Source organism: Salmo salar, chromosome 19 (genome assembly GCF_965601325.2).
Source record: "Salmo salar chromosome 19, fSalSal1, whole genome shotgun sequence".
Taxonomy (NCBI): Eukaryota; Metazoa; Chordata; class Actinopteri; order Salmoniformes; family Salmonidae; genus Salmo; species Salmo salar.
In genome coordinates this window covers 7,420,530-7,445,091 of record NC_138309.1, presented here as the reverse complement: position 1 = coordinate 7,445,091, position 24,562 = coordinate 7,420,530, and the positions used below count along the sequence as shown (strand labels likewise).

Sequence of the window (24,562 nt, the reverse complement as noted above, 5' to 3'; positions counted from 1 at the left end):
TAGATTTGGATAGAAAACACCCTAAAGTTTCTAAAACTGTTTGAATGGTGTGTGAGTATAACAGAACTCATATGGCAGGCAAAAACCTGAGAAGATTTCATGCAGGAAGTGGGATATTGGTGAGTGCTAAACTTGCCGGGTGTCTAAATAGCTAGCCCTGTGATGGCTGGGCTATGTACTTAGAATATTGCAAAATGTGCTTTCACCAAAAGCTATTTTAAAATCGGACATATCGAGTGCATAGAGGAGGTCTGTATCTATAATTCTTAAAATAATTGTTATGCTTTTTGTGAACGTTTATCGTGAGTAATTTAGTAAAATGTTAGCGAATTCCCCGGACGTTTGCGGGGGGTATGCTAGTTCTGAACGTCACATGCTAATGTAAAAAGCTGGTTTTTGATATAAATATGAACTTGATTGAACAAAACATGCATGTATTGTATAACATAATGTCCTAGGGTTGTCATCTGATGAAGATCATAAAAGGTTAGTGCTGCATTTAGCTGTCTTCTGGGTTTTTGTGACATTATATGCTAGCTTGAAAAATGGGTGTCTGATTATTTCTGGCTTGGTACTCTGCTGACATAATCTAATGTTTTGCTTTCGTTGTAAAGCCTTTTTGAAATCGGACAGTGTGGTTAGATAAAGGAGAGTCTTATCTTTAAAATGCTGTGAAATAGTCATATGTTTGAAAAATTGAAGTTTTTGTATTTTAGAGGAGTTTGTATTTCGCGCCACGCCCATCATTGGATATTGGAGCAGGTGTTCCGCTAGCGGAACGTCTAGATGTAAGAGGTTAAACAGCATGATCATTACACAGGTGCACCTTGTGCTGGGGACATTAAAAGGCTACTTTAAAATGTTCAGTTTTGTCACACAACACAATGCCACAGATGTCTCAAGTTTTGTGGGAGCATGCAATTGGCATGCTAACTGCAGGAATGTCCACCAAAGCTGTTGCCAGAGAATTTAATGTTCATTTCTCCACCATAAGCTGCCTCCAACATCGTTTTAGAGAATTTGAATGAACAGAGATACCGTGACGAGATCCTGGGGCCAATTGTTGTGCCATTCATCCGCCGCCATTACCTCATGTTTCAGCATTATAATAATGTCATGAGGATCTGTACACAATTCCTGGAAGCTGAACATTTCTTCCATGGCCGGCATACACACCAGACATGTCACCCATTGAGCATGTTTGGGATGCTCTGGATCGACATGTATGACAGCGTGTTCCAGTTACCGCCAATATCCAGCAACTTCACTCAGCCATTGAACAGGAGTGGGACAACATTCCACAGGCCACAATCATGTGTCGCGCTGCATGAGGCGCTGCAAATGGACGAGAATGTTTCTCGGCCTGAGAACCTTCTAGAGCCACAAACTCACCATGCACTACCGACTTGATGGTCACACCATATCTGTATTCCCAGACATGTGAAATCCATAGATTAGGGCCTAATGAATTCCTTATATGAACTGTAACACAGTAAAATCTGAAATTGGGCAATCTGAAATTGTTTATATTTTTGTTCAGTATAGAATGGCACATTTGTTTTGCAAGTCCTCCAATTAAATTTGACAGATTGTTTGAGAGAGGAAGTGCCACAAGTGGAAATTACAGACGTCTCCAGCGAAACATTTAATCTCATAGTTTTATGACCTTTGTGGTGGAATAGTCGAATCAAGTGAGCGAGACTTTGTCATTTCTTCAAACAATCATCTTATTTAATACTGATTTAATTATTGCAATGATGAAGCTGTCGACCGCACTCTAAGGTGTGTGGCCGAGAGCTTAACTTCTCTGGGCTAGGTGGGACGTGACTGTCCCACACTATTCAACAGCCAGTGAAATAGCATGGCGCAAAATACAAAACAGCAAAAATATCATAATTTCAATTTCTCAAACATACGACTATTTTACACCATTTTAAAGATACACTTGTCCTTAATGTAACCACATTGTCCGATTTCAAAAAGGCTTTACAGCGAAAGCAAAACATTAGATTATGTTAGAGTACAGAGACAAAAATAACCACACAGCCATTTTCCAAGCAAGGACATGTGTCAATAAAACCCAAAACACAGCTAAATGAAGCACTAACCTTTGATGATCTTCATCAGATGACACTCCTAGGACATCATGTTACACAATACATGTATGTTTTGTTCAATAAAGTTCATATTTAAATCCAAAAACAGCATTTTACATTAGTGCGTGATGTTCAGAGAATGTATAATGTTCCCACCAAAAACTTCCGGTGAATGAGCACATCAATTTACAAAAATACTCATCATAAACGTTGACAAAATACATAACAATTATTTTAAGAATTATAGATACAGGAGTCCTTGATGCAATCGCTGTGTCAGATTTTAAAATAGCTTTTCGGCGAAAGCACATTTTTCAATATTCTGAGTACATAGCTCGCCATCAAAGCAAGCTATACAGACACCCGGCAAGTTCTAGGGTCACCTAAACTCAGGATTAGTATTATAAATATTCTCTTACCTTTGCTGATCTTCGTCAGAATGCACTCCCAGGACTGCTACTTCCACAAGACATGTTGTTTTAGTTCGAAATAATCCATATTTATGTCCAAATACCTCCATTTTGTTCGTGCATTCAGGTCACTATCCAAAGGCATAATGCGCGAGCGTAATTCGAGACACAGAAAGTCAAAATGTTCCATTACCGTTCGTAGAAGCATGTCAAACGTTGTTTACAATCAATCTTTATGGTATTTTTAATGTAAAAATGCGATAATATTCCAACCAGACAATAGCGTATTCATTCCAGAAGAAAAAGAAGCAGGGGCACGCTATCGGGCTCGCGCATCACCAAGTCCTTGGTCCCCAGGCAGTCCACTCATTAACTGAGCTCCTATTCTCTGCCCAGTAATAGGAGAATGATGAAAAAACTTTCTGAAGGCTTTTGACAGCCATTGGAAGCCTTAGGAAGTGCAACGTGACCCCACAGACACTGTAGTTTCGATAGGGATTCAAAAGAAGAACCACAATTCTCAGATCTCCCACTTCCTGGTTGGATTTTTCTCAGGTTTCTGCCTGCCATATGAGTTCTGTTATACTCACAGACATCATTCAAACAGTTTTAGAAACATCTACTAATAATATGCATATTCTCGTTTCTGGGCCAGAGTAGTAACCAGTTTAATTTGGGTACTTTTTTCATCCGGACGTGAAAATACTGCCCCCTACACCTTGACAGGTTAACCTTTACAGACAATGCAGAGTTCTTATATAGCTGACACTAAAAATGCTTAGTCATGGCTGGTTCCTCGCCTCCCATTGCCGATTGGGGTCCACCACAAGCCATCCTGGGTTCATTCTGTGGTCATCTGCACTCAGTGTTGTTTTAACCACACCCCGGCTTAGTTTCCCAGATGCCAGGATGATTTTGACACAATGAGGGTTTTGTTCTATTCCTCCAGGCTCTCTATCTCGGTTACACCCACCACATCTCATCTCTGGAATGCGGTCTTTAGTTTTATCACCAAGTCAACTGTCAGCTCAAGCCCCAGAGGCCCAATTTAACCCACAGACAAGAGTACTCATCAAACCTTATCTGATGCATAAACTGTATTATTACATAATATTGTAATTTTGTTCTCACACCTTCTAGTCATATGTGCAGTAACAGACTCCTGTAACACCGATTGCAATCCTGCCTCTGACATTGTGAACAGTACATCAATATGAAAAGCAGATTAATGAATATATACTACCATTCAAAAGTTTGGGGTCACTTGGAAATGTTCTTGTTTTTTAAAGAAAAGCACATTTGTTGTCCATTAAAATAACATCAAATTGATCAGAAATACAGTGTAGACATTGTTAATGTTGTAAATGACTATTATAGCTGGAAAGGGCAGATTTTGTTTTGATGGAATATCTACATAGGCGCATAGAAGCAATAAAACTGTCCGTCTTTAGACTAGTTGAGTATCTGGAGCATCATAACTCATGTAAAACAAGTGTTGATAGGCATAACATAATCTTCAGTAAGCCAATTATACTGTTGGCAGTGGCGAGACGCAGACATAATACTCATGTTACATTACTCTTAAGAAAGTTACTGCAATTGTGCCGGAGAGAGTCAAATGACAACGGCCACCTCCTCGATGTCCCATTACCCCCAGCTGAGTTTGTGAGAGGGTGGTCAAAATGATCCAGTTTTCCTGTGCCGGTGGAGAACAAGTTGTAACAGGTCACTATGGGAGTCAAGGGTGTAAAGAACGAGAAGAGTGAGAGATCTTATGAGCAATGAGAGTTCTGAATAGACTCAGAGGGAGTCCCAAATGACATCCTATTTACTTTTGCACTACCTTATTCATTGTGCATTATATAATGAATAGGGTTCTATTTGAGACACTACCTAAGTCACATCCAATCGCTTTAATTACTTACAGTAAAATCAAAGGCTGACCATCTCGGGAACTTCAGTCCCTGGAATAACATTATCTGCTGTTATACTCTGTTCAGGAGGCTTTGGGGCATTGCACTGCACCTTGTGTGAATTCTTAATGCTCCCAGTACAGAGGCCCTTGTTAATGGTTCTAATTTTGATCCAGAAAAAGAGAGAGAATTGAGGGGAAATTCTTTAGGAATTCATAAATGTAGAAAGTGCTGTGATTTATTTGATTTATCAGGATCCCCATTATCCGACACCAATGGCGACAGCTAGTCTTACTGACTGTGGTCCGACAAAACAAAAACGACATTACAGACAAGACTTTACAATTTACATACATTTAAAACATTAACTTGTAGTGTGCGTGTATCTATCGGGAGGCAGGTAGCCTAGTGCTTAGAGCATTGGGCCTGTAACTGAAAGGTTGCTAGATCGAATCCCCGAGTTGACAAGGTAAACATCTGTCGTTCTGCGCCTGAACAAGGCAGTTAACCCACTGTTCCCCGGTCATTGTCCATCTGCACTGTGAAGCGCCATCCAATGAATTTATAAGCATTTGGCTGAATCTGAGAAGATAATATAGCCCTAAACACTTCAGAATTGCACTTTCAGCTCATATTCAGTATTTCATTTAAACTCCAATATGCTGTGGTGGACAGCTAAAATAATAATAACTTGGCCAATGTCCAAATATTTATGGACCTGACTATATTCGGCGCATGTGACATACATTTGATTTGATTTCCATTCACTGTTTTAATGTTAAGTTGGCACGCTTCTATAGTAACAACATACACAAGGGGAGTTATAGAGACAGGATTGTAGGAACAAATAAGATAAATGCAACAGAAAAGATCACAAAATAAGGTCTATTGTTTTTATGTGAATGCTTCAGTGTTTAAGTATATGAAGTTACTGTAAGCCATTTACCTCTACTGTCTTGCGATACAGTTGGGTGGAGAGATGTCTGAGACAAAATTAATCACATGTTAACATTAACAGATGTCTAATGTATGTCAGGCATCATTTGAAAGGCTTTAAAGTATACAGTAACACTACAAAATAAGATCCACTGTTTTTAAATACTATCAATTTACTGTAGGCCATTAACCTCTGCTTTGTGACACTTCCAGGTGAGCTTGTTGGAGAAACTTGTGAGGCAAAATGTATCACATGTTAACAATAACAGATGTCTAATGTCTGTCACACTTCATTTGAAAGTTCTGATTCCACAAGTATGGCCCAATCCCAAATCAACCCCTAGGCCCCTCAAACTCAACTCTGGACCTCGAAGCCAGTTCCTCTGTATTTTTATTTATTGTTCCCTTCAAATCAGGGACTGATTTAGACCTGGGAAACCAGGTGTTTACAATTCATTATCAGGTAGAGCAGAAAACCAGCAGGCTCTGACTCTCGTAGGGTAAGAGTTCAATACCCCTGCCCTAGACCCTACTCCCTATGGACTTGAGAAGATCTGAGAGGATTTGACAAGTGTAAGCAATTTGGTAATCATTCAAATTAGAACTCTGATAGGCTAGGGGGAAGTTTCAACATATTGTTTAGACCCATCAAATAATCTCAGATCTCCACAAGTGCATAGGTTAGTTATCCTGTTAGGGCTAGGGGGCAGTATTGACACGGCTGGATAAAAAACATACCCGATTTAATCTGGTTACCACTCCTACCCAGTAACTAGAATATGCATATACTTATTACATATGGATAGAAAACACCCTAAAGTTTCTAAAACTGTTTGAATGGTGTCTGTGAGTATAACAGAACTCAAATGGCAGGTCAAAACCTGAGAGATTCCTTTACAGGAAGTGGCCTGTCTGACCATTTCTTGAACTTCTTTTCCATCTCTATCTTTTACTAAGGATCTCTGCTCTAACGTGACACTTCCCACGTCGTCCATAGGCGCTCAGAGCCCGGGAAAAAACAGAATGTCGTCATTCCAGCCCCAGGCTGAAACACATTATCGCCTTTCTCAAGTGGCCGATCAAGGGACTCTGGGCTTATGCGCATGACCCGACCGCCCCTGCCTTTGTGATTTTTTCCTCTGTTTGCCGAAAAGGAGATTCCCTGTCGGAATATTATCGCTTTTCTACGAGAAAAATGGCATAAAAATTGATTTTAAACAGCGGTTGACATGCTTCGAAGTACGGTAATGGAATATTTCGAATTTTATTGTCACGAATTGCGCCATGCGCGCGACACTTCTTTACCATTTCGGATAGTGTCTGGAACGCACGAACAAAACGCCGCTATTCGGATATAACGATGGATTATTTTGGACCAAACCAACATTTGTTATTGAAGTAGACGTCCTGGGAGTGCATTCTGACGAAGACAACAAAAGGTAATCAAACTTTTATAATAGTAAATATGATTATGGTGAGTGCTAAACTTGCCGGGTGTCTAAATAGCGAGCCCGTGATGCCTGGGCTATGTACTTAGAATATTGCAAAATGTGCTTTCACCAAAAAGCTATTTTAAAATCGGACATATCGAGTGCATAGAGGAGGTCTGTATCTATAATTCTTAAAATAATTGTTATGCTTTTTGTGAACGTTTATCGTGAGTAATTTAGTAAAATGTTAGCGAATTCCCCGGAAGTTTGCGGGGGGTATGCTAGTTCTGAACGTCACATGCTAATGTAAAAAGCTGTTTTTTGATATAAATATGAACTTGATTGAACAAAACATGCATGTATTGTATAACATAATGTCCTAGGGTTGTCATCTGATGAAGATCATCAAAGGTGAGTGCTGCATTTAGCTGTCTTCTGGGTTTTGGTGACATTATATGCTGGCTTGAAAAATGGGTGTCTGATTATTTCTGGCTTGGTACTCTGCTGACATAATCTAATGTTTTGCTTTCGTTGTAAAGCCTTTTTGAAATCGGACAGTGTGGTTAGATTAACGAGAGTCTTGTCTTTAAATAGCTGTAAAATAGTCATATGTTTGAGAAATTGAAGTAATAGGATTTTTAAGGTTTTGAAAATCGCGCCACAGGCTGCAAGTGGCTGTTACGTAGGTGGGACGCCAGCGTCCCACCTAGCCCATAGAGGTTAAAGGGGTCCATTTGGGATTGGGTTTATGACAACAAAATCATGTCCAGGTCCATTGTTTCAATGTGAATACTTCAATGCTATCGAGTAAAATGTAAATGTGTGTCACGTCCTGACCTGTAATAGGGGTTATTTGTTATTGTAGTTTGGTCAGGACGTGGCAGATGGTATTTGTTTTATATGGTTCGGGGTGGTGGTTTGTTTAGTAGGGTACTTGATTTATGTATTCCGGGGGGGTTTTGGGCACTGTTCTATGTTAGTGTATTTCTATGTTCTGTCTAGTCTTTTGTATTTCTATGTTTTGTTAATTGGGGTTGGACTCTCAATTGGAAGCAGGTGTTTTCTAGTTGCCTCTGATTGAGAGTCCTATATATAGGTATGTATATGTTGAGTACTTTGTGGGAGATTGTTCTGTGTATAGCCTTGTGCCTTACCAGCCTGTGATTAGTCATTGTGGTTTATTTGTGTTTGTTTTGGTTCTCCTTCTTGTCTGTTTATAATAAAGAAAATGAGTGCACATTTCCCCGCTGCATTTTGGTCTATATCCGACGACAACCGTTACAATGTAAGATGCTGTAAGCCATTTACCTTAGAGGTTGAGTAGGTGTTCACAAGTGGTGCTGGATGTCCCACAATTGCTCCATCAGGAAAAATGGTAGCCAAGAGATTAGATAAAGTTGAAGTCGTAAATTTACATACATCTTAGCCAAATACATTTAAACTCAGTTTTTCACAATTCCTGACATTTAATCCTAGTAAAAGGATCACCACTTCATTTTAAGAATGTGAAATGTCACAATAATAGTAGTGAGAATGCTTTATTTCAGCTTTTATTACTTTCATCACATTCCCAGTGGGTCAGAAGTTTACATACACTCAATTAGTATTTGGTAGCATTGCCTTTAAATTGTTCAACTTGGGTCTAACGTTTTGGGTAGCCTTCCACAAGCTTCCCACAATAAGTTGGGTGAATTTTGGCCCATTCCTCATGACAGAGCTGGTGTAACTGACTCAGGTTTGTAGGCCTTTTTGCTCGCACAAGCTTTTTCAGTTCTGCCCACACGTTTTCTATAGGATTGAGGTCAGGGCTTTGTGATGGCCACTCCAATATCTTGACTTTGTTGTCCTTAAGCCATTTTGCCACAACTTTGGACGTATGCTTGGGGTCATTGTCCATTTGGAAGACCCATTTGTGACCAAGCTTTAACTTCTTGACTGATGTCTTGATATGTTGCTTCAATATATCCACATCATTTTCCTACCTCATAATGCCATCTATTTTGTGAAGTGCAGCAGTCCCTCCTGCATCAAAGCACCCCCACAACGTGATGCTGCTACCCCCGTGCTTCACGGTTGGGATGGTGTTCTTCGGCTTGTAAGCCTCCCCCTTTTTCCTCCAAACATAACGATGGTCATTATGGCCAAACAGTTCTATTTTTGTTTCATCAAACCAGAGGACATTTCTCCAAAAAGTAGGATCTTTGTCCCCATGTGCAGTTGCAAACCGTAGTCTGGCTTTTTTATGGCGGTTTTGAAGCAGTGGCTTCTTCCTTGCTGAACGGCCTTTCAGGTTATGTTGATATAGGACTCGTTTTACTGTGGATATAGATACTTTTGTACCTGTTTCCTCCAGCATCTTCACAAGGTCCTTTGCTGTAGTTCTGGGATTGATTTGCACTTTTCGTACCAAAGTACGTTCATCTCTAGGAGACAGAACGCGTCTCCTTCCTGAGCGGTATGATGGCTGCGTGGTCCCATGGTGTTTATACTTGCGTACTATTGTTTGTACAGATGAACATGGTACTTTCAGGCATTTGGAAATTGCTCCCAAGGATGAACCAGACTTGTGAAGGTCTACAATTGTTTTTCTGAGGTCTTGGCTGATTTCTTCTGATTTCCCCATGATGTCAAGCAAAGAGGCACTGAGTTTGAAGGTAGGCCTTGAAATACATCCACAGGTAAACCTCCAATTGACTCAAATGATGTCAATTAGCCTATCAGAAGCTTCTAAAGCCATGACATCATTTTCTGGAAGTCTTCAAGCTGTTAAAAGGCACAGTCAACTTAATGTATGTAAACGTCTGACCCACTGGAATTGTGATACAGTGCATTATATGTGAAATAATCTGTCTCTTAACAATTGTTGGAAAAATGACTTGTGTCATGCACAAAGTAGATGTCCTAACTGACTTGCCAAAACTATAAATTGATAACAAGACATTTGTGGAGTGGTTGAAAAATGAGTTTTAATGACTCCAACCTATGTGTACATAAACTTCTGACTTCAACTGTAAGTGGACTAGTAGCTGTAGGAGCAATACATTTTTGGGAATGGGGTGGTGTGCCTAATAAACTGTCCGGTGAGTGTACATAGTAGTATAGTAAACCTGATCACCTTTAACTAGAGACTTTTGGAAACAATTGAGCTGCAAATGAGACAAAGAATCAGAAACAGATGAATCACTTAATAAATGTATTGTTTCATCTTATCAACTCTTAGGCCTTCTGCTAACCTGCTTCAAATACAAGGTAGACAAATACAGTGACTAGAAGATAACTCACATGGTGGGGAAACTTTCCAAGCAAGCTAAAAGTAAAACAGAAAGTGATGTTAGAAGAATCAATTTCTCTATAAATTAAACAACTTTTATTCAATTGTGACCAATTTAATTGATTACTCATGTATTTGAGTGGAAATAATGTAATATCCCATTTCATTTTTAAAAACCTCTCTTTACTCTTTAATTGCAATCAATTCCTTATTTACATGGCGTGTCATGTGACTTGGTTACCAAAGTCAAGAACTAGCCAAGTTGCCTAGTCATTCAACAAATGAAGTCCATTGGCATCCGTTTCAAAATACCAAAAAATTGTAACCCAACTTATTACTTTGCAAGAGGGTTATCAGACCGCATTTGTCACTCTCTATGGAAACTAGTTGTTAAAATTGTTTTTATGGTCAGACCTAGATAGCAGCCAATGTAGCTGAAATCAAATCAAATTTTGATGTGGTTAGCAGATGTTAATGCGAGTGTAGCGAAATGCTTGTTCTTCTAGTTCCGACAATGCAGTGATATCTAACAAGTAATCTAACTAAATAACAACAACTACCTTTATACACACAAATGTAAAGGGATGAATAAGAATATGTACATATATATATATATGGATGAGCGATGGCCGTGCGGCATAGGCAAGATGCAATAGATGGTATAAAATACAGTATATACATGTGAGATTAGTAATATAATATGTAAAGATTATTAAAGTGGCATTATTTAAAGTGACTAGTGATACTTTTATTAAGTCCTTTTATTAAAGTGGCCAGAGATTTGAGTCTGTATGTAGGCAGCAACCTCTCTGTGTTAGTGATGGCTGTTTAGCAGTCTGATGGCCTTGAGATAGAAGCTGTTTTTCAGTCTCTCGGTCCCCACTTTGATGCACCTGTACTGACCTCGCCTTCTGAATGGTAGCGGGGTGAACAGGCAGTGGCTCGGGTGGTTGTTGTACTTGATGATCTTTTTGGCCTTCCTGTGACATCGGGTGCTGTAAGTTTCCTGGAGGGCAGGTAGTTTTCCGCCGGTGATGCGTTGTGCAGACCGCACTACCCTCTGGAGAGCCTTGCGGTTGAGGGCGCTGCAGTTGTCGTACCAGGCGGTGATACAGCCTGACAGGATGCTCTCGATTGTGCATCTGTAAAAGTTTGTGAGTGTTTTAGGTGACAAGCCAAATTTCTTCAGCCTCCTGAGGTTGAAAAGGCGCTGTTGCGCCTTCTTCACCATGCTGTCTGTGTGGGTGGACCATTTCAGTTTGTCCTTGATGTGTACGGCGAGGAACTTAAAACTTTCCACCTTCTCGACTACTGTCCCTTCGATGTGGATGGGGGATGCTCCCTCTGCTGTTTCCTGAAGTCCACGATCATCTCCTTTGTTTTGTTGACGTTGAGTGAGAGGTTATTTTCCTGACACCACACTCCGAGGGGCCTCAAGTCCTCCCTGTAGGCCACCTCGTCGTTGTTGGTAATCATGCCTACCACTGTAGTGTCGTCTGCAAACTTGATGATTGAGTTGGAGGCGTGCATGGCCACACAGTCATGGGTGAACAGGGAGTACAGGAGAGGGCTGAGAATACACCCTTGTGGGGCCCCAGTGTTGAGGATCAGCGGGGTGGAGATGTTGTTTTATACCTTCACCACCTGGGGGCGGTCCGTCAGAAAGTCCAGGACCCAGTTGCATAGGGCAGGGTCAAGACCCAGGATCTCGAGCTTAATGACGAGTTTGGAGGGTACTATGGTGTTAAATGCTGAGCTGTAGTCAATGAACAGCATTCTTACATAGGTATTCCTCTTGTCCAGATGAGATTGTGCAGTGTGATGGCGATTGCATTGTCAGTGGGCCTATTGGGGTGTTAAGCAAATTGGAGTGGGTCAAGGATATCAGGGAGGATGGAGGTGATATGATGCTTGACTAGTCTCTCAAAGCACTTCATGATGACGGAAGTGAGTGCAACAGGGCGATGGTCATTTAGTTTAGTTACTTTAGCTTTCTTGGGAACAGGAACAATGGTGAATGAACACACCAGCCAGCTGGTCTGCACATGCTCTGAGGACGCGGCTAGGGATGCCATCTGGGCCGGCAGCCTTGAGAGCCCTGCCGTATACTGTTCTGGAGTGTGAATTGATTACACTTTGTGACACAAAAGGATAGGGGAAAAGGGAATAGAAATTGCCTTACCAACTAATCCTACATCCACTAAAACCTCACCTCTATTCCACTACTTGGCCCTATCTGATCCTACACCAGGCCGGCAGCCTGGGAGGACAGGACACTATCGTTCAACACACCTTGTAACTCTGCAGTAAAATCTCGTACACCCAAGTACTTCTCTGCAGCTGCCATCACAACATATATTTTCTGTGATTTACATTCACTTTGTGTTACAGTTGATAACCATGGCTATGAACACTAAGAAGCCAACCTTACTAAAATACGTTATTCCTATCACTATCTATTAGCCTCAGCCTACTAACAGGGAGCCTCTTAGGATCCCTCGCCCTGGACCTATCTTCCTCATAATACTCTCTACACTGCTTCAGCATACGACACCTTCTGTACTACTCTGATCCTGCAACTTCAACCCGTCTTTCTCTCACTGGACACTTCTTGATCTCCAGCACCATGGGTACCTCTACAGTTAACACACACAGCTTTTTCCACCTATACTACACATTCCATTGTCTCATGCCGTCCTGCACACTTCTCACATCCAGGAATCTCCCTCCTACACACTGCTGCAACATAAGTATAAGCTTGGCACCTAAAAAAATGAAATGGGTTCGGGACAAAAGCTCTCACGGGATAACTGACATATCCTAACTTGACTTTGTTGGGTGAAGACTGCATCAAAACTCAGCAGGATCAACAGCGTCTTTTCTATATCACACCCGGGTTTGCGTCGCACCAAACGGGGGCATCACAGACACCGGGAATCTTCCATTTCAATTGGTCCTCCTCAACACTTAATGCCACTCCAGTTATCACTCCTTTCAACAGCTCCCTGCTCTGGAGAGCAAAGCAAGTCACAGGTTGTTTCGCCTGAGGCGTGTGGTGTGGAGCACACTCTCCCTCTGGACGGAAGACACAAAAAAAATCATCATGAGTCCACTTCAAGTTAGTTTTCCCGTCTCAGTCCCCAACCTCTTCTCCACCCATCCTGACACCACATATGGATCAGCCAGAAGGCAAGGATCCATTCTCTCCAAAAATCTCACTCCCACTGTCCAGAAATGAATCATCGATGTCATCATTGAGACTATCTATTTCCACATCTCCACGCTCTTTCCGCTGCTTCATCCGCTGTAATAGCAAACTGTTCCAATGGTTCTTGTATCTTGAATTTACCGACCATGTCGCATTGACTCAAAAAGCTCTACCAGTTGCCATTACTCTTCGCGGCCCAACGCCACAGACAAAGTTGCATATTGCTCAAAACTTTTGGTTCTGATTTGAGACGTCTCTCATTTAAAATAACAGGGACACCATGCAAAACACAAGCAAAGAACAATGGTCGGTGAAATAGCGTATTTATTTCAAATAATGTCGAACTGTCCGGTTGTCTTGAAAAATAAACCTACAATTAATTATTAAATTCTCTCCTTAAATTGGTTACAGAGGTTTCCCCAAATTAAGTGCGGTTTGCTTAATTCAACCGTTCCATCAAAAACATAAATGAGGGATGAGGGACCACTACAAAGGGATCAGAAAAAAAAATCTGCATTACAGATGACTCAAAAATTGCAAATCAAAATCAAATTTTATTGGTCGCATACACAAGACTACTGTAGCTCTGCTGGAGTCACTTTTATTGATAACTTTGACACCTGGGGCGGCAGGGTAGCCTGGTGGTTAAAGCGTTGGACTAGTAACCGAAAGGTTGCAAGTTTGAATCCCCGAGCTGACAAGGTCCAAATCTGTTGTTCTGCCCCTGAACAAGGCAGTTAACCCACAGTTCCTAGGCTGTCATTGTAAATAAGACTTTGATCTTAACTGACTTGCCTAGTTAAATATAAACATGTTTAAAAAAATCTGTTGAACATGCATGTTGGTAAATGCACACAACAAGTAGGTCACATGGGGAAGGCGTTGTGCTATGAGGTGTTGCTTTATATTTTTTATGAAACCAGGTTTGCTGTTCACTTGTGCTATATAAATTGGAAGAGAGTTCCATGCCAAGGAGTGTAGTCATAAAGTGGCGACCCTTAATCTATTATTTAATGTAAATTCAAATCAAAGGGACTCTGCCTGGGCTGAGGGGGGCATTTATCATGGGGGAACATCTAGAGTGACTCAGGACTATTGCTTCTTTTTCTGCTGAGTGACTTCAGAAAGTTTTCATACCCTTGACTTATTCCACATTTTGTTGCTGAATTGAAAATAAGAAATGTTCTCATCCATCTACACACAATACCCCATAATAACAAAGTGAAACATGTTTTTAGAAATTATTTATAATTTATTAAATTAAATAGAGACAAATGTAAATGAAATAAGTATTCACACCCATGTGTAAAAACTTTGTTGAAGCACCTTTGGGAGCGATTACACCTGTGAGTCTTTCTGGGTAAGTCTCTAAGAGCTTTCCACACCTGGATTGGATAACATTTGCCAATTATTCTATTCTAAATTCTTCTAGCTCTGTCAAATTGGTTGTTGATAATTTCTAAACAGCAATGTTCAGGTCTTGACAAAGATTTTCAAGTAGATTTAAATCAAAACTGTAGCTCGGCCACTCTGGAACATTCAATGTTTTCTTGGTAAGCAACTCCAGTGTAGATTTGGCCTTGTGTTTTAGGTCATTGACCTGCTGAAAGGTGAATTCATCTCCCAGTGTCTGGTGGAAATCACACTGAACCAGGATTTCCTGTAGGATTTTGCCTGTGCTTAACTCCATTACATTTATTTTTCATCCTGAAACTCCCCAGTCCTTAATGATTACAAGCAAACGCATAACATGATGCAGTCACCACTATGTTTGAAATTATGGAGAGAAATACTCTGTAATGTTGAATTGGATTTGCCACAAACATAACACTTTGTATCCAGGACAAAAAGTTTAAGTGTATTGCTTGGCCACATTTTTTGCAGTATTACTTTAGTGCCTTGTTTCAAACAGGATGCATGTTTTGGAATATTTGTGTTCTGTCCAGGCTTCCTTCTTTTCACTCTTTCAATTAGGTTAGATTTTTGGATTAAATACAATGTTGTTGATCGATTCAGCTTTCTCCTCTCACAGCCAATAAACGCTGTAACTGTTTTAAAGTCACCATTGGCCTCATGGTGAAATCCTTGAGCGGTTTTCTTCCTCTCCGGCAACTAAGTTAGGAAGGACGCCTGTGTCTTTGTAGTAACTGGGTGTATTGATGCACCATCCAAAGTGTAATTAATAACTTCACCATATTCAAAGGGATATTCAATGTCTGCTTTTTTTACACATCTACCAATAGGTGCCCTTCTTTGCGATCATTGGAATACCTCTGATCTTTGTGTTTGAAATTCACTGCTCGATTGAGGGACCTTATAGGAAATGGTATGTGTGGGGTACAGAGACGAGGTACTCATTAAAAAATAATTTTGAACAATATTATTGCAAACAGAGTGAGTCCATGCAACTTATTATGTAACTCGTTAAGCAAATCTCTACTCCTGAACTTATTTAGGCTTAACAAAGGGGTTGAATACTTATTGACTCAAGACATTTCAACTTATATTTTTTATACATAAAAACACAATTCCACTGACATTATGGGGTATTGTGATTAGGTGTAGGTCTCAATTTAATCTATTTTAGATTCAGTCTGTAACACAACAAAATGTGGAAAAAGTCAAGGGGTGTGAATAGAAAGTATGACTTTTTCCACAATTTGTTGTGTTAGACTGAATTTGAAATTGATTAAATTGATATTATAAGGTCTCTCAGTCATGCAGTGAATTTCAAACACAAAGACCAGTGAGGTTTTCCAATGCTCGCAAAGGGCACCTATTGGTGAATGGGTAAAAAAGCAGACGTTGAATATCTCTTTGAGCATAATTGAGTGTTATCTACGGCTCCGCAATGGGCCGTGTGTGTGTGTGTGTAAATATTTGTGTGTATGTGGGTTTGTGTGCATACTTTTGTTGTATTCAGAATGTTTATATTACGTACACAGAACTCAATGTGATCCTAATATATACTTCCTACTTTCCTCAACTCATGTCCTTATTAGGTATTTATGTCTTTCACTGCAGTGCTACAAATCTCATGGGTCCTCCCCTCCTCAAGGGTGCAGCAGTCTGTCAGCTGGCGCACCCACAGCAGCTCCACCGCTTCTCAACAGAGCACTCACCAAAGGGAAAAGCTTCAGGTACTCATACAGTAGAACATCTTCTCTTGTTCTTCCTGCCCCGCTTGTTTAAATGGGCCGCTCCAGTCTACAGAGGTGGATGCAGCCAAGTAAAATGTACAATATGGCACAATATAAACAGCGCTTTCATGGAATGTAAAAAAGATTCATGATGATTGCAGTTGGTAATAAATATGTTAATATGCATCTAGGCTCCGGTACCAGACACAAAGGCCCTTATCTGCATCTCTAAAAGCAGTCGGAATCGGGACATTCCCGTTTGATTTACAGTTTAACAGGGTTAGCAGCTAACATGAAAATCACACTGATGGCTTCACAACAGATGGGGAAAATGTATATTTTTATCTTCAAATAAGATTACAATTGCAATAGATGTTGGTATATGATCCCCAATGTATTCATGTGATGTGTTTCTTTATAATCTCCTGTTTCTCTTTGTTGTTTTTTTACTAGTAAAGACCTCCCCCCCAAAATCAGTGACACACTGTTGCGGAGAAGTAGAAACTACAATGTGCTCATTTAAGCGTCTATAACCATTGACGCATTTGTGACCCATTTCATTGTTTTCTGTTTCTGTCAAATATTATTTTACATGGGTCATTCCAGGAGTAGCTCCCTGTCCCTCAGTTCAGCCCAAAGACACCAGGACACTCATCACTTCAGGACCCTGCCAATCTCTCGGGGACCAAGGGTTGCTGTCCCAGCCTATAAGCACCTGCAAGAGGTAGAGTCTACAGAGATGGAGGCGGAATCTTTAAGAGGGTAAGCACCTGGATGTTCTGCTTTTCTTTGAAACTGAATGAGGACAGTGTTGATAGCAAGGTTGTTTGGTCTTGATAAGTCAGTTTGAATCATGTGCTTTGAAATAATATTCACGAGTATAAATCTTCTGTTTACCTTGAGCCACCTTGAACTAAGTTAACTTAAATGACGTAACACTCCATGCCGCCCCACATCTTGTGTTGCATTTTCATTTTGAACGAAAACAAGTGGGTTGAGCCCTGAGCCGCCTTGGGCGCCCCGGCGCTTGAGACGAAGTGAAAGTGACTTGCAAGCTACAGCCGCCAGAAACAACACAGAGCAGACGAAACTAGCTAACTTGTTTTCAGATAAACTGTCCTGGTAACAGGGACAATGTTTTCAGAAAATGTTGACAGAAACAAACATTCTTGGATCTGAATCAACTCGACCCCAAAAGAGAAAAAAAAGTGAGAAAAAGACTGCTCATGACCATAAACCAGATAAACATTGGAATTAATTTTGAAAGGTGGAAAATGGAGTGAAATGGCCACCATTCTCATGGACTGGTAGGTAAGGGCTGTTGTGTTTTTAACCTTAGTGTGTTCAATGTTCAAGCTAGCTAACACTGCTACTTGGCTAGCTAACATCTGTATTTGGACTGTTTTGTACTCAAAGTAAACTAACGATAGCTACATCATGTAGCTACACTGCACAAACCCCAGAAGATGCCCAATGCATTTATTTAAACTGGCTAAAGCTAGATATGCCGATTGTTGACATGGTAGTGTGTGTGTGGTTGCTGATTTTTGGCCCCGAAACGCACCCCATAAAATGCATCAATCTAGCTATAAAATTCAGTCCAGTAATATCACACAAACATGTATTTCTCAGGGAGATACTGGTGGAGAAAGTTGGATTTCAAGGGAACCTAAGGTTAGGCTGGACAATAGAACAAGTCAAAATTCACCCAAGGCTGAAAAACGACAAAAGAATTTTGGCTGAGCACGAACGCTAGCGCGAGGGCATAGGAAATGAATTGAAACAAACCTTCGCAGAGTCTCTTCTGACTGGAGTGATGCTTAGAATTCCATTTCTCCTAAATGGCACAAGCAAATGTATCCCTTTTTTATTTTATAACTACAATCTGTTCTTATGACGACACTGGAAAAAAAATGACTTGTGTAGAAAGTAAACATCCGCACCTCGATGGTGTGCTTAAAACCTCTCTAGGGTCGGCGGGACGAAATCGTCCCACCTACTCAACAGCCAGTTGAATCCCGTGGCGCGATATTCAAATACCTTAGAAATGCTATTACTTCAATTTCTCAAACATATGACTATTTTACACCATTTTAAAGACAAGACTCTCGTTAATCTAACCACACTGTCCGATTTCAAAAAGGCTTTACAACGAAAGCAAAACATTGGATTATGTCAGCAGAGTACCCAGCCAGAAATAATCAGACACCCATTTTTCAAGCTAGCATATAATGTCACATAAACCCAAACCACAGCTAAATGCAGCACTAACCTTTGATGATCTTCATCAGATGACACACCTAGGACATTATGTTATACAATACATGCATGTTTTGTTCAATCAAGTTCATATTTATATCAAAAACCAGCTTTTTACATTAGCATGTGACGTTCAGAACTAGCATACCCCCCGCAAACTTCCGGTGAATTTACTAAATTACTCACGATAAACGTTGACAAAAAACATAACAATTATTTTAAGAATTATAGATACAGAACTCCTCTATGCACTCGCTATGTCCGATTTTAAAATAGCTTTTCGGTGAAAGCAATATTCTAAGTAGATAGCCCGGCATCACAGGGCTAGGTATTTAGACACCCACCAAGTTTAGCCCTGACCAAAGTCAGATTTACTATAAGAAAAATGGTATTACCTTTGCTATTCTTTGTCAGAATGCACTCCCAGGACTTCTACTTCAATAACAAATGTTGGTTTGGTTCAAAATAATCCATAGTTATGTTCAAATATCCTCTGTTTTGTTCGTGCGTTCAAGACACTATCCGAAGTGTAAAGAAGGGTGACGCCTCACGACGCATTTCGTGACAAAAAATTCTAAATATTCCATTACCGTACTTCGAAGCATGTCAACCGCTGTTTAACCTGTTAGGGCTAGGGGGCAGTATTTACATGGCCGGATAAAAAACGTACCCGATTTAATCTGGTTATTACTACTGCCCAGAAACTAGAATATGCATATAATTATTGGCTTTGGATAGAAAACACCCTAAAGTTTCTAAAACTGTTTGAATGGTGTCTGTGAGTATAACAGAACTCATATGGCAGGCAAAAACCTGAGAAGATTCCAAACAGGAAGTACCCTCTCTGACCATTCCTTGGGCTTCTTGGCTCTATTTATTGAACATTTAGGATCTTTGCTGTAACGTGACACTTCCTACGGCTCCCATAGGCTCTCAGAACCCGGGAAAAAGCTGAATGATGTAATTCCAGCCGCTGGCTGAAACACATTAGCGCCTTTGGTAAGTGGCCGATCAGAGGACCATCAGACTGAGGCTCGTGCACGAGGGGATCCCATGTTTTTATTTTCTCTCTCTTTGAACGTAAACACGCTTTCCCGGTCGGAATATTATCGCTTTTTTACGAGAAAAATGGCATAAAAATTGATTTTAAAAGATTAGAACCAATAGACTAGGGGTGTGCTGATCTCTTCATACTCGTGTTCATAATCGTATCCGTTTTGTCACACTTGATACTCGTAATGAGATTTACTCATAATCGGAAAAAACAGAAGTATGCCTTAAATGCCGGTAAAGCCTATACCTCAAGCACAATACTGCACTGTCACTCAGATTGCATCTCAAAGCGCATCGTTATGTTCCGTCACTTATTCACACACATTGTTCAAAGGTAAACGATCCAGACAGATGAAAATGCACATTAGGGCTATTTACTTACTTAGCCTATTTCACATGATAATTGAATAGGACTAACAAATACCCTAATGCATGGCTGGCTACTACTGCCTACATTTATTCCAGACAGATTTATATGCAGGTAGGCTAATTCACTTGCCCCATACAATTGTTTAACTTTCAAGAGGATCAAAACTTCTCCTTACACTTATGCCACAACATTTGTACAATGAAAATAAAAAATCTACATTTAATTTTATTTTCTAATGATCTGTCAGTTGGTAAACATGCTTGGGCGAGAATAAATAATAATAATAATTGCGAGAAGCATGGGCTTGGATCACAACATAACAGACGTCATCAGCAATGGAATAATTATACGGACAGACAAAGTAGGCCTACTAAACAACTGCAAGTAGACAGACAAAAACAACCATATGCCAACAGCAAAGTCTACAGAAAAGAACTAGATTAAAAGCTCTCTGGGAAATGTGGGATGCTAGCGTCCCACCCGCGAGACACACTATTCAACAGCCAGTGAAATAGCAGGGCGGCAAATTCAAAACAACAAAAATCTCATAATTCAAATTACTCAAACATACAACTTTTATATCCATTTTAAAGATACATTTCTCGTTAATCCAACCACATTGTCCGATTTCAAAAAGGCTTTATAGCGAAAGCATAACATTAGATTATGTTAGGACAGTGCCGAGACAAGAAAAACCACACAGCCATTTTCCAAGCAAGGAGAGGCGTCACAAAAAACAGAAATACGCTAAAATGAATCACTAACCTTTGATGATCTTCATCAGATGGCACTCATAGGACTTCATGTTACACAATACATGTATGTTTTGCTCGATAAAGTTCATATTTATATCCAAAACCCCATTTTACATTGGCGTGAAATGTTCAGAAAATGTTTTGCCTCCCAAACCCTTGGTGAATGAACACATCAATTTACAGAAATACTCATCATAAACGTTGATAAAATATTAAACTGTTATTCAAAGAATTTTAGATACACTTCTCCTTAATGCATCTGCTGTGTCAGATTTCAAAACAACTTTACAGCGAAAGCACACTTTGCAATAATCTGAGTACAGCGCTCAGACAACAACAACAAGCAAAACAGATACCTGCCATTTTGGAGACAACTAAAGTCAGAAATAGCATTATAAATATTCACTTACCTTTGATGATCTTCATCAGAATGCACTCCCAGGAATCCCAGTTCCACAATAAATGTTTGTTTTGTTCGATAAAGTCCATCATTTATGTCCAAATACCTCCTTTTTGTTCACGCGTTTAGTCCACTACTCCAAATGCAGGAAGCGCGCGCAAAATGTCACGACGAAAAGTCAAAAAAAGTTATATTTACGTTCAGAGAAAGATGTCAAACGATGTTTAGCATCAATCTTTAGGATGTTTTAATCATAAATCTTCAGTAATATTCCAACCGGACAATTCCAATGTCTTCAGAAATTAAAAGGAACACAGCTAACTCTCACCGGAGCGCGCGCCACTGAACTCATGTCATTCTCTCAGTCATCTGACTCCAGGACCTCTTATTCTCTCCCCATTCACAGTGGAAGCATGAAACAACGTTCTAAAGACTGTTGACACCGTTCGTAGAAACATGTCAAACGATGTTTACAATCAATCCTTAGGGTCTTTTTATCATAAATCTTCGATAATATTCCAACCGGACAATAGCGTATTCATTACAGAGGAAAAAGAAGGAACGGCGCGCCTGCGTGACTGCGCAGTAAACAACTCATTGGCCTCAGGCAGTCCACTTGTTGAGTCAGCTCTTATTCTCTCCCCATTCACAGTGGAAGCATGAAACAATGTTCTAAAGACTGGTGACATCTAGTGGAAGCCGCAGGAAGTGCAAAATGACCCCAAAGACACTGTATACTGGATAGGGAATCACTTGAAAAACTACAAACCTCAGATTTCTACACTTCCTGGTTGGATTTTTCTCCGGTTTTTGCCTGCCATATGAGTTTTGTTATACTCACAGACATCATTCAAACAGTTTTAGAAACTTCAGAGTGTTTTCTATCCAAATCTACTAATAATATGCATATCCTACCTTCTGGGCCCGAGTAGCAGGCAGTTTATCTGCCCCCTGTCACCAAAAAGTTAAACAACAATGACTAGCTATGGATTCTGGCATTTGTCTGTTTGGGGAAATGAGAGCAGATGGAGAGCGGATTGTTCTAATACAATCGTTGCAGCAGGTTTAACCGATACTCCAGTTTCTTTACAGACAGAAGAACTAGCCAATACTTGTTTGAAGCACACAGCACTTCACACTGTTTGAGTGAAATAGAGATGCGTGCTGGCAGCTGAAAATTACAGAAAATACTCATGTCGGAAAATTACAATATCCATTCCGATACTATTTTTATCAGAACTCGGCACACCCCTACAATGGATATTCTGTTATTTGTCCATATTTAGGAACCCTTTTGGGTGCCACATAGAACCATTTGATTTATCCCTGTCGGCAACCCGCGGCTCTAGAGCCGCATGCGGCTCTTTAGCGCCGCCCTAGTGGCTCCCTGGAGCTTCTTCAAAAATATGAAAATGGAAAAAGATGGTGTGAATATATTTTTTATTTTAATATAATTTATTATCCAATGCTGTAAAAATGTTTATAATAAATATTTAATTTCAACATTTCTGCCAAGGAAGATTTACGTCATAGCCTGCGACACACGTTTCTTTCAGCTCAGCGTAGTGCCAGACAGGTGGCTGTTGCAAACAAACCGGCGGGTGTGTCATGGTGTCACGATCTTCTTCATCATCCGATGATATAGCGAAATCGTCGTCTGAAAAGGTGGACCAATATGCAGCAGAGTTGGTGTTCATTTTCTTAACTTCTTGGGGCTATGTGGGACGCTAGCTTGCCACCCGTGGTGCACCCTATCAACAGCAGGTGCATTTCAAGAGCGGCAAATTTGAAACCAAATAAATGTCAAAATTCAAATTTTTCAAACATACAACTATCTTACACCCTTTGAAAGATAAACATCTCCTTAATCTAACCACGTTGTCCGATTTCAAAAAGGTTTTACGGCGAAAGCATAAAGTTAGATTATGTTAGGAGAGTACATTGACAATAGCTGTGTGTAATGTTTTGTCAATTCAAAGACAGGCGTCACCAAAACCATAAAACCAGCTAAAATGATGCACTAACCTTTTACAATCTCCATCAGATGACACTCCTAGGACATTATGTTAGACAATGCATGCATTTTTAGTTCTATCAAGTTCATATTTATATCCAAAAACAGCGTTTTACTATGGCATTGATGTTGAGAAAATCGTTTCCCTCCAATAACCGGCAGTCAAGTCAGCACCACAAATTAAATAATTAAAATGAGAAAACATTGGTAAAATATTATATTGTCATTTAAAGAATTATAGATTTACATCTCTTGAACGCAATCAACTTGCCAGATTTAAAAATAACCTTACTGGGAAATCACACTTTGCAATAATCTGAGCACTGCGCCCAGAAAAATATGCTTTGCTATACAGACAAACGGCCATGTTGGAGAGATCTAAAATCGAAAATACTATGTAAATAATCCATTACCTTTGATTCTCTTCATCAGATGTCACTTCCAGGGATCCCAGGTCCATAACGAATGTAGTTTTGTTCAAAAAAGCTCATCATTTATATCCAAAAAGCTCCGTGTTGTTAGCACATGATCTAAGCCAGCCGGACTTCTCGTCATGAACGAGGGGAAAAAATATATTTACGTTCGTTCAAACATGTCAAACGTTGTATAGCATAAATCATTAGTGCCTTTTTTAACCAGAACATGAATAATATTCAAGGTGGACGAATGCATTCTCTTTTATAACGTATTGGAACGAGGGTACCCAACAACCTCGCGCGCCAGAGTCTAATCGGCCATCACCGTTCCATGGCTCTTGTTCGGTCAGATCTCACAGTAAAAGACTCAAAACACTTTGTAAAGGCTGGTGACATCTAGTGGAAGCAATAGGAAGTGCCAAAACATTAATCAACCCCTGTGTTTTTCAATGGAATAGGCTTGAAGGTAATTCAACACATCAGGTATCCACTTCCTGTCAGAAAATGTCTCAGGGTTTTGCCTGCCAAATGAGTTCTGTTATACTCACAGACACCATTCAAACAGTTTTAGAAACTTTAGGGTGTTTTCTATCCATATATAATAAGTATATGCATATTCTAGTTACTGGGTAGGATTAGTAACCAGATTAAATCGGGTACGTTTTTTTATCCAGCCGTGAAAATACTGCCCCCTAGCCCCAACAGGTTAATTTATTAACGAACGTTGAACACGAAAAAAACAAGAAAACAATAAGCACGACAAATGACAGTTTTGCAGGCTATACATACACAGTGCAAAAACAATCTCCCACAAATACAAGACAAACACACCCAACTAATATAGGACTTCCAATCAAAGGCAACACCAAACAGCTGCCTTCAATTGGAAGT

At 40.0% G+C, this 24,562-nt stretch overlaps 1 protein-coding gene across 1 annotated transcript in view; it reads left to right on the top strand.

Moving 5' to 3' along the window:
• LOC106578362 (pro-neuregulin-3, membrane-bound isoform) overlaps positions 1–24,562 on the top strand; it is a 95,347-nt gene that overhangs the window by 55,096 nt on the left and 15,689 nt on the right. The window contains exons 4-5 of the mRNA XM_014157078.3: positions 16,289–16,404; positions 17,011–17,166. Of these exons, the coding sequence (XP_014012553.2) occupies positions 16,289–16,404; positions 17,011–17,166 (272 nt within the window). The remainder of the gene's footprint in view (positions 1–16,288; positions 16,405–17,010; positions 17,167–24,562) is intronic.